Source organism: Rhinatrema bivittatum, chromosome 8 (assembly GCF_901001135.1).
Source record: "Rhinatrema bivittatum chromosome 8, aRhiBiv1.1, whole genome shotgun sequence".
NCBI lineage: Eukaryota > Metazoa > Chordata > Amphibia > Gymnophiona > Rhinatrematidae > Rhinatrema > Rhinatrema bivittatum.
The window spans coordinates 73,368,835-73,380,870 of record NC_042622.1 but is presented as its reverse complement, the minus strand read 5'-3'; the positions used below and the strand labels follow the sequence as shown (position 1 = coordinate 73,380,870).

Sequence of the window (12,036 nt, the reverse complement as noted above, 5' to 3'; positions counted from 1 at the left end):
TATTTATAAAAATACAAAAGCAGAAAAAAATCTACTTACCTCAGCAAGGCTTAAATCAGAAATGGTAGCAGTCATACATAGGCAATCCTGGCGTACTCTCGCTTTCATCCAGCTCCCCAGGACCTGTTTGTTACCTCCTGGGCCTTTCCTCTTATCCCCTGCAAAGGGGAATGCCATGGGCCCAGGATTCCCTCCTAGGTTTTGTTCTAAGGTAGACCAGGTTAAATGCCTGGTCCTGGTCTTTTATTGAGGGCCTAATAAAGACTCATTTACACACCCTCCCCCTCAGCTTGACCTTCCCAAGTCAAGCACCTGCTCCATCCAGGTTACCTTCCGGGGAAGGGAATTGTCTTCTAGATCTCCTTTGGCTATTTGATCCTTTACATGCTTTTGCATCTTGAAGAAAGCAGAAGTTGGGTTATAGCCCTTGGAGCAGAGACTGGCTCCTTACTTACCCTATGTTCCCAGGTTAACTTAAATGACTCATCTTCTCTTTGAATATTCCTAAGATTATGTGGATTACTCTCCTTGTCTCCCTCTGGAGCACCAATTAAGAGATCATGGAGTTCTTGGGCAACCTCTTTTACCATAGTGCTTCTGTCTGTGGCAGCGTGTATATGTTAGAAACCACTGAGATTTTTTTCCGGCATTTCTGTCATGATTTGGGAATCTTAGATTTCCTGACACGTATATTTTCCCGAATGTCTCTGTTTTCCCAACAAGGCCTTGTTTCAGATCGCGAGATCCTTCATCAGGGGATTTTCATGTATTTTCAGTTCGTCAAAATCATTCAGCGCTTCACAGAGCTGTCTATCGTGTTTTCACGGTCGCCATGTTGTGTTTTAGTCCATATCACTGACTGCTTATATATTATCCTCTTGCTCCCAAATATCACCAATCGTAGTCCACGTAAATTCAACGTCATCTCGTCCATTTAAAGGTGTGCGCCCCAGTCGAGTTCCTCAATGAGTCTGCTAGGTGACTGCGTTTGAAGCGTGAAAATCCAATAGGCTTCTCTACGGTTCAACAAAATGCGATTGCCACCACGTATTGATGATTTAACCTGATCAAGGATCCATGGCGACTGTGAAAACACGATAGACAGCTCCGTGAAGCGCTGAATGATTTTGACGAACTGAAAATACATAAAAATCCCCTGATGAAGGATCTCATGATCTGAAACAAGGCCTTGTTGGGAAAACAGAGACATTCGGGAAAACACAGATATTCAGATAAGTCAGGAAAGTTTTTTTTCCATGTAATTCAGTTGGTGGTAACATATTAACAATCTATGACTTTGGCGTTTTCATAGTGATTAACGGTCTAGGTTATAATTGTTGCAGTCGTAAAACCGACACATAGACACGGATAAATAACAGCGAAGATTTTTAAAGAGTTTCTTCACATTAAAATAATTTTTCCTTTTTAATACAAATATAAACAAATTTCAACACGCGCTATAATATAGAGATAAAGAAATAATAGGCAGGAGGGGGTTGGTTAATGATTATATTAAATACACTACGGGATGTAGTGATATAGAAATTTGTATGAAACCTTCCTTCTCTTTCCAAAAAGATTCCTTTGAAAAAATATTTTCCTTGTGCTAGTCACTTGTCGGTCATTAAATAATAGTGTAAAAAGTAAGCATACATTCACATGGGAGAGTAATAGAATAAAATATATACAAGAAAAATAAAAAAAATATTGAGAAAGGAGGTGATACGATTAACCATGGCATAACGAAGAGTTTCAGCTAATTGATGTGCTAGAGCACGGAGATTATACTGGGTAGTGTTCTTAAGTGTACTAACACTTGTAAGCACAGAACAGCAGTAGAGAGACAGCCAAATAGCATGTAAGTTGGAAAATGGGACCTATGCAGAACCCATTAATCTATAACATTCCTCAACAGTAATAGGTGTATATTAAAAGGCATTCTGACTGTCCTGATCAGAGAAATCCAGGGAGGGGAGTTCTTCTAAGGTTTGCTATTTACGACAGGACTTGTTTGTCTACTTGTGCTGGGGAACAGCAGAAATAGGGAAATAAGTATACACGGGTACATTTTCTAGTACAATCAATAGGGAGAGTAGCTTGAATTTTATATCCCCTTGACAAGAGAAATACACGAGCTGAAACATGGTTAGGATGGGAAATAAGCTATGAGGACTGAATGTCCAAATTAATCATTTTAATAATAATAAACCACTCTTCTCACAAATGCAAACATGAGGCATTATGGGATGGGAGTCTAGTAGGATTCACTGGTCTTAAAGTTATCTCACTGACTACCTGGTACTGCTGGAGTATCTGGTTATGATATTGCATGGCACCAGCAAAAATAATGGCAGCATGGCAGACAGACAAAAGCATCAAACATGCCTTCAAACAGTCCCTGATACCTTCTTACTTATACCGGGAGAGGCAGGTAACTATTTCAGAGATCAAGTCAGAGCTCTGACCCAGCCTTATATTCTCTGTCACATCAGCTGTTTCTGTTTGCCAGTATTAACAGCAAAAAGGACACATTCTGTCACACTCTGCCACTTATTTTCTGTATAGTAATATAACAAACAAACTAGGAGACAAATAAACACCAATCTCATCCTCACTGCCAAATGTAGTGGGTAGGGAAATTGGTGATTATTTTGTCATAGAATACAGAAGTTTTACTTATAATTCTGAGAGTAAGCAATAAAAGCATATACAAGATTAGAGTTTGCATTAAAGAATATATACAATGATACTTCCCCTCACAGTTTCCAATGTAAGTCTTATATATCTTTGGAAAGACAGAAACACAATATTGGAAAAGCAGGAACAATTCATCAGGCACTTCATTAACCGCTGTAATGCTCAAAAGCTTTTCCTCTGATCTGTTCTTTCTTGGATTTCAAACAGCTTGAAGTAGGTCTTTTTATGTTGATTCTGCTGACCTTTGTCCTAGTTTGTCTTTCTTTGGGCTTCTCCCTTGTGTTCTTGAGGCCCCAACTGTCTGTCCTTATCACAACAGCAAACATTTAGGTGAGGCCAAGTGGCTTCTATCCTATTTTCCCTGATATCTGCCCATTTAGCCTCCTGAGTAACTGCTCCTTAATGTATCTGATCTCATGACTTGTTTCTTGTTACAAGCAGGCTAAGAAAAATAGTATATTTATTCTCAAATATATCAAATAATTAGACTAGTAATATTAGTGATTCTCTGCCTCACTAATTTCTATCACAGTACAAAGTTCTTCACGTAAACTACAGTAAATAACTGCTTAAAATACTTTCCCACACCATGCCATGTTCCTGCTTCCTCACAGCTCCCTCCCCCCAACAGCCAAAGTACCTGCTGTCTAGTGCCGTGAATGCATTTCAGGCAGGCTCTGTCCACCGAAAGCACTTTGTGGCAGACTCCCTGGCCCTACATAAAAGCAGAAGAGCAGTACATCAGAGTGGGTGAGCCTCAGTAAACATGCTGCCAAGGGAAAGAGAAGAAGCCTGGAGCCACCACCAAGCAGGATATGTTGCAATATATGTGTGTAGGAAATGGGGGTGAGGGAGAGAGATGCTTGGTAGGGTGGTAGGAGAAAAAGAGGGGCATGGTAAGCAGGGGATGGGGATGCTGCTGAGTAAGTGGGTGGGAGAATCTGAAAATGTTTTATTCTGGCTTTTGTCCACTAAAACACTCAGATATTTACCTGGGAAAATTAGTCTTTTTTTTTTTTTTTTTTTCCAACTGATTTTCTCCTATTTTAGTTCTTATCATAATAAACCCTAATAAATTCCTGGGAAAAGAACAATAAAAACTGAAAATGAAGGTTCCTAGTTGTGTTTTAAGATGGACCAGGCTAAATGCCTCATCCTGGTCTTTTAAGGGAGACCTAATATAGACTCCTTTACAATCCCTTCCCCACCCCATGAACAAAAAATCTTTCATTATCCAAATGTTCAAGAAATGTTAGAAGACTGTATTTTCATAATGTAAAATACAGATTTAGATTATTTAATTTGCAACTTTATGCAGATATGCCACAGATTTGCTGCAAAATTTCAGGAACTTTACCATGTAATTTTCTAATTCTTGCCACAGAATCTGCTCTTGAGCTGCTGCAGGAAATTGGCAATTTAAAGCACCAAAACAATAGTTTATACAAAAAAAATAGAGAAGCCTTTTTCGCTTACAGTTTGCAGAATGTCATGAATTTATGTAAATATATTTAAAAGTTGCAGTTCAGACCTTGCTTTTCTCTCTGTATTTGTTAAAAAAACAAAACTCCTACTAAGCATTCTAATTGTATATATATCAAAATATTACAGTTAAGGACGTTATACATTACTAGAAAGATTGTGGTATGATCGCAGAGCCACATTATCTGCTGTAGATGTTTTCTGTTATTATTGACTTTATTCATAACATTCAGGTCGATACTGTAAGACCGCGGGAGAGCGGACGAACGCCCGCTCTCCCGGCGCGCGCACCAGCCCTTCGCTGGTGCGGGCGATTCAGTATTTAAATGAGGTGACGCGGGAAAAACGGGGAAAAGGAGGCGCTAGGGACGCTAGCGCGTCCCTAGCGCCTCCTTTTTGTCAGGAGCGGCGGCTGTCAGCGGGTTTGACAGCCGATGCTCAATTTTGCCGGCGTCGGTTCTCAAGCCCGCTGACAGCCACGGGCTCGGAAACCGGACGCCGGCAAAATTGAGCGTCCGGTTTTCGGCCCGACAGCCGCGGGCCGAATTCAAATTTTTATTTATTTTTTTTTTTTACTTTTTTTTACTTTCGGGACCTCCGACTTAATATCGCTATGATATTAATATCGCTATGATATTAAGTTGGAGGGTGCACAGAAAAGCAGTTTTTACTGCTTTTCTGTGCACTTTCCTGGCGCCGGAAGAAATTAGCGCCGACCCAAAGGTCGGCGCTAATTTCTTAGAGTAAAATGTGCGGCTTGGCTGCACATTTTACTTACTGGATCCCGCGCGCATACCTAATAGGGCCCTCAACATGCATTTGCATGTTGAGGGCGCTATTAGGTGCCGCGGGTCGGCCGCGTGTTTTCCTCCCCTTATTGAATAAGGGGTAAGGGAAAACACGCGTCCAGAGCAGGCTGACAGTGCGCTCCGACGGAGCACACTTTACTGTATCGACCTGATTGTTTGTAATTTCTGCTGAACAGGTTTGAGTGCTTGTTCTTGCCTAGAAGGTTGCCTTTGTATTTTGTAAGAGGCAGAAACTATTGCTGCTGTGCTTGGCACCTCGACTGCTGCAGCAGTTTCCCTCCTTGAAGGATTTTGTGCTTTTGTTTTTCAGATGCCTGTGACGGTCGGACCGTATGGACAGTCACAGCCCAGCTGTTTTGACAGAGTGAAAATGGGCTTCATGATGGGCTTTGCTGTAGGAATGGCAGCAGGAGCACTTTTTGGCACATTTTCTTGCCTAAGGTATGTTTGGAAAAATGCCTTAAATCAGATGTATACAAGTCTGGCCTTTGGCTGCAATCATTTTGGTCTTTCAATGTAACCAAAATATAGAAATACTTGATTCTTAATGAAATGTATGCAAATATGTAGATATCCTGAAAACCAGTCTACCTTAAAATGTTCCTTGGCTCTTATATGAACATATGTGGTATGGCAGAAATGGAGCTAGAGGATGCTATTGTTTTACAGTTCCAAACTCCAAGCTTTGGGCCACTGGAATAGCACTATGAAAGTTCTGTAAGGCCCAATTCCCAGAATGCTGGTTTAGATTGCAGGGATCATCAAGGTTATACAATACTGAGCCAAAAAGTATTCTTAAATACAATAGTAATATAATATATTTGGATTCTGCAGCATATTTTACATAAATTAGTAATGCATAGAAAGGGTTATTTTATAGCACATCTTTCATTTTGTAAACATTTTTATTTAAAAATAAAAATTCTCTATATATTTTGTCTCTGGATAACTTTTTCTCTGTTGACAAGCAGGGCTGACTTAGCCATGACACGTGAAGTGATGTCATTTGACAGCACAAAATGGATACTTTTCTCACAGTTCATAGAGCTTTTGCTTTATTGAGCATGTGTAGGAGTTCCTGCATGTGCATTGCCTCGTGAGCCCCTCTGTATTTTTTCGTCCAAGCTAAGCATGGATGTGTACCCTATCTCTCTGTATTTTTCTCAATTGATATCTCTTGGTATTGTCATTGTAACTATTAAGTTACCTTGCTGCCTCAACAGCCCCTAAACAGCACTTTTCAGTGCTATTAGAAAAAAAAAAATATTTTTCTTCCCAGAAATGTCTGGCACCAAGAAGCCCACTATCGGTGGCTTCAAAGATCATGTATGCAGTAGCAAAATGATCATGATATCTTTTTTTTTTTTTTAATTGTTTATTTATGATTTTAACATAATACATTACTTGCTATAATGACTTTTACAGGTGGAGTACTCTATACATATTTTCGAATCCATACTACATATTTCAAAAGAATCACTTTTCATACATCCATCTGCGATTTTAAAGAAAAATTTAGAGAAGCATTTAAACATGAGCAATTATTTAAGCAATAAGTATAAAAAAAATGTAGGTTCCTAACCCCCTTCATTTATACTAACTGACATTCCTTCAATCTCCCAGAAGGGATCTGAGATGCTCAGGGTCAGTGAATTGATAATTCTTTCCATTCAGTTTTATTGCACATTTACATGCGTAGCGGAGAATAAAATGACCACCCTTCTCATTTACTTTAGCTCTTAATTCGAGAAACTGCTTCCTTCTAGCTTGTGTGGTTTTTACTAAATCAGGATAAATCCATATTTTATTTCCGTAAAAGGTTTTTAACCTATTGTGGAAAAAATTTTTTAAGATAGTATCCCTGTCTGAAATAAATGCAAAAGTTACCAACATAGTACCTGTCCTTTCAACCACAATTTCATCTTGAGATTTTTCTAGGAGATCAGACAAATCTATATTGGATTCAGCATTTTCTCTACGATCTTTTACAACATTATCTTGTGTCAAATGAACCTGATCCTTTGTTTTAACTGTATTACTTATATAAAATGCCCTTACAATAGTGGGCATACTCTGACCAGTTATATTCAAAATTTTTTCTCAATATACATCCTAAACAATTCTATAGGAGAGATCTTATTTATAAAAGGAAAATTGACAATTCTGAGATTCAAGACACGTGCACAATTCTCAATATTTTCAATTTTCCTCTGCATTTCAAACTCAGCCTTAATTTGTTGAACTTGAATCTTTTCCACCTTCAAGAGGCGTTGATCAAAAATATTATTCTGCTTTTGCAAATTAATCAAGGCTGATGAATTACTCTTAACTGTTTCATTTGTTTCATTAACAACTTTAGATAAATCCTTAATAGAAGAGTCTAACTTCACTAAAACATTCCACAAAGTATCCATAGTTATTGATGTAGGTCTTACTATTATTTCTTGAGATTTTGCTTTCCCCTTCATATGTTTCGGCACCTCTTTAGCAGATTTTACATTCATTTCTAATTTACTCTCTTTAGTTTCAATTATTGAAGGAAGAGTCCCCCCTTCCAAATACTTGTTTCCCATTTAATATTTCACTAACCTCTTCCAAATCCAACCCATCCTGGGAGCTTTCTGGCAAACTGGGGGAAACTTCCCCTTTTTTACCAGGAGGTGGTGGAATGTCCGGCGCTCCTGGACTCAAAGAGATATTGTCGGCCAATAGGGACAGATTTAGCTCCATTTCCGCCCCTATAGCAGCCCCCTCTACAGGAGCTATCTGTGGGGAGTTCAACCAATCGGCTACTGTCCTCTGTCCTTGATCTAAATTTAGTGTACTTACGGTTGGCTTTAATTTTGACTTCCGTTTAGTATGAGGCATTTATATAATGAACAGATCAAGGAACTTTAGGACAGTTATACCTGATTGTCCCTACTTATCAGATGCTTCTCTAACGAAGGCAAAAGAGTCCTAACCACAAAAAAAAAAAAAATTTTTTTTTTTTCTTTTTCCCTTCCCCTTTACTTTTCCTACCTGGATAGAAAAGACAAGAAGCCCTTACCTCTATCAAGTTTCTATATAAGCCCAGTTGGATCCAGTCGGAGCCACGCGCCCCTTTGGCGCGCAGCTTCGGCAGTGCGCCTCGGCGACTACGCGCCGAAGAGAGGCTGCTTTAGCTGTTTCCTGTAGCCCCTCCCTGTAACAAGGTCCAACCTGATTGGCTCTTGGATACACCGTTGGGGCAGGCTCCTGCCTACCCCCGGAAGCCACAATGCAGGGAAAATAAGAAAAGTTCCACTGAGGCACTGCCAAGCAAGAAAAAGGCTCCACACACCACAATCAGGTAATGAAAGTTCTCTTTACCTCAGTGAAAATGCCTAGAACTGAATCATGACCAGGTCGACTGCTATCATTGCAGACAGATGTGTCTATGCTCTCAAACGTCCAGACCCTGGTATATTGTAAAGCATAATCTATGCTTATGGCCAGGGACACACAAGACCACTTAGACTCAGTAGAAAGTATAATTTCTTTTTATTAGTCAGTATAAGTATTCTCGGGAGATGCTGGGTACTGAATGCCCTTTGTCTGACAAACTGACCAGCATCTCCTCATATACAGGAAGTGACCCTTCTTTTATAGATAACATACAATATTGTGGAAGCTTCTAGACTAGCGTGACTGCCCAAAGAATCATTTACATAAGTTGTGATGTCAAATGCATGATTAGATCATCCCTAACTATTTATTTATTTCGAATTTTTCTATACCGACATTCTTGAACAAAGATATCAAATCATATCGGTTATCATAACTACCCTTGATTAGTTTATCCAGGGCTTGTAGCCCATTTACCATGGCTGTTGAGAGAGTTCTTTGTTCTGTTAAAATCTTTACTGGTCAAGATAATCAACCAGTCTGTAGCTGTGTTGATTACAAACTCCTGAGAATAGTGCCTGAAGCTCCCCTGTGGTTTCTCCTTTGTGACCCTAAAAATAGGCATCACATGTCTGGTGCCTGCTTGTCTGCTTTTGTAGATATCCAGGGACATTCTGTAAGTCATGCTCAGAAAGTCACCTAGAGTCCATTCAGCCTAGGCAGGCCAAAGAAAAGCAGAGGCTTCTGGGGATTTCCTTCTCCATGTTGGTTTTCTGTTCAGGCATACTTCTCAATATGGAGGAACTGCATAAGTCTCTGGAAAACCGTAGCCGGTCCTCCTTTCAGAATGGAGCTCGTCAGACTCCTGGGCACCAAGTTGATTAGGAGTACCTTGCCTAAGCCTCTTCCCTCGATGGAACAGCCCTTGGGGTCCTCCAGCTCCTTGGGGTCAAGCAAACAGAAAAGGTGCCATTCCCAGACATTGACAAGTCTGTCAAAAATTTTGCAGAGCTTGGGAACTAGTAAAAAGAAGAATTGCCATTCTTCAAAGCTGGCAGCGCACCCAGTGCTGAAGAAACAGCGGACGCATCATTTTACCGTGCATCAACTCTTGGCGCCTTCAACACACTAGTGCCCAGCACCATCAAGGCATGTAGCATTGACATCATTGTATCTTCACTCACCAATATTGTCGATGCACTCGGCTAAGGAGTACTCAACACACCGACCTTTGGAGATTCAAAACATTGATGCATAGATCTTTTTCCTGGGTAGTAACTCGTAATATAGAACCTAACATTGTATAACTACAGCATGGGTTATTTTTCCCTATATGCACCACCTTGTACTTGTCCACATTAAATTTCAGCTGCCATTTATATGCCCACTCTTTTCACAAGGTCCTCCTGCAATTTATGAATAATTATGAATTATGAATAATTTTGTGTCATCTGCAAATTTTATCATCTCACTTGTCATGTCCCATTCTAGATCATTTATAAATATGTTAAAGAGCAGATCCCTGAGGTATTCCACTGTTTACCTTTTTACACTGAGAAAACTGACCATTTAATCCTACTCTCTGTTTCCTGTCTTTTAACCAGTTTGCAATCCACAAAAGGAATTGGCATCCTATCCCATGACTTTTACATTTTCTTTGGAGTCTCTCATGGGGGACTTTGTGAAATGCCTTCTGAAAATCCAAATACACTAAATCTACTGGCTCACATTTATCCACATGTTTATTAACCTTTTCAAAAAAATGTAGCAGATTTGTGAGGCAAGACTTCTATTGAGTAAATCCATGCTGGCTGTGTCTATGAAACCATTTCTATCCATATATTCTGCGATTTGGTTCTTTAGAATAGATTCCACGATTTTTCCCGGCACTGAAGTCAGGTTCACTGGTCTATAGTTTCCCGGATCACTCCTGGAGCCCTTTTTAAATATTGGAGTTATATTGACTACCCTCCAGTCTTCAGGTACAATGGACAATTTTAATAATAGGTTACAAATTATTACTAATAAGTATGAAATTTCATTTTTCAGTTCTTTCAGAACCCTGGGTTGTATACCATCTGGTCCAGGTGATTTGCTACTCTTCAGTTTGTCATCTGAATTATCATCCTTGAAAATCAACTCTAGAATGGTATCTCTCCAACATCCTCATTAATAAGTATGGAAACAAAGAATTTAGTCTTTCCCTGATGGCCTTATATTCCCTAAGTTGCCCGTTTGACCCTTCGATCATCTAACGGTCTAATCAACATGGTTTAATGGAACAAAGTCAGCATGGCTTTACCCAGGGCAAGTCTTGCCTCACAAATCTGCTTCACTTTTTTGAAGGAGTTAATAAACATGTGGATAAAGGTGAACCGGTAGATATAGTATACTTGGATTTTCAGAAGGCGTTTGACAAAGTTCCTCATGAGAGGCTTCTAGGAAAAGTAAAAAGTCATGGGATAGGTGGCGATGTCCTTTCGTGGATTGCAAACTGGCTAAAAGACAGGAAACAGAGAGTAGGATTAAATGGGCAATTTTCTCAGTGGAAGGGAGTGGACAGTGGAGTGCCTCAGGGATCTGTATTGGGACCCTTACTGTTCAATATATTTATAAATGATCTGGAAAGAAATACGACGAGTGAGATAATCAAATTTGCAGATGACACAAAATTGTGCAGAGTAGTTAAATCACAAGCAGATTGTGATAAATTGCAGGAAGACCTTGTGAGACTGGAAAATTGGGCATCCAAATGGCAGATGAAATTTAATGTGGATAAGTGCAAGGTGATGCATATAGGGAAAAATAACCCATGCTATAATTACACGATGTTGGGTTCCATATTAGGTGCTACAACCCAAGAAAGAGATCTAGGTGTCATAGTGGATAACACATTGAAATCTTCGGTTCAGTGTGCTGCGGCAGTCAAAAAAGCAAACAGAATGTTGGGAATTATTAGAAAAGGAATGATGAATAAAACGGAAAATGTCATAATGCCTCTGTATCGCTCCATGGTGAGACCGCACCTTGAATACTGTGTACAATTCTGGTCGCCGCATCTCAAAAAAGATATAATCGCGATGGAGAAGGTACAGAGAAGGGCTACCAAAATGATAAGGGGAATGGAACAACTCCCCTATGAGGAAAGACTAAAGAGGTTAGGACTTTTCAGCTTGGAGAAGAGACGACTGAGGGGGGATATGATAGAGGTGTTTAAAATCATGAGAGGTCTAGAACGGGTAGATGTGAATCGGTTATTTACTCTTTCAGATAGTAGAAGGACTAGGGGACACTCCATGAAGTTAGCATGGGGCACATTTAAAACTAATCGGAGAAAGTTCTTTTTTACTCAACGCACAATTAAACTCTGGAATTTGTTGCCAGAGAATGTGGTTCGTGCAGTTAGTATAGCTGTGTTTAAAAAAGGATTGGATAAGTTCTTGGAGGAGAAGTCCATTACCTGCTATTAAGTTCACTTAGAGAATAGCCACTGCCATTAGCAATGGTTACATGGAATAGACTTAGTTTTTGGGTACTTGCCAGGTTCTTATGGCCTGGATTGGCCACTGTTGGAAACAGGATGCTGGGCTTGATGGACCCTTGGTCTGACCCAGTATGGCATTTTCTTATGTTCTTATGTCCCTTGCAGGCTTCCTGCTTTGGATATATTTTTTAAAGTTTT

General features: G+C 39.7%; 1 protein-coding gene across 2 annotated transcripts in view; it reads left to right on the top strand.

The window, feature by feature from the left end:
• Positions 1-12,036, top strand: part of ROMO1 (reactive oxygen species modulator 1) — a 28,402-nt gene that overhangs the window by 5,832 nt on the left and 10,534 nt on the right. For both annotated transcript variants that reach the window (XM_029614657.1, XM_029614658.1), the window contains one exon: positions 5,299-5,429. In XM_029614657.1, the coding sequence (XP_029470517.1) occupies positions 5,299-5,429 (131 nt within the window). The remainder of the gene's footprint in view (positions 1-5,298; positions 5,430-12,036) is intronic.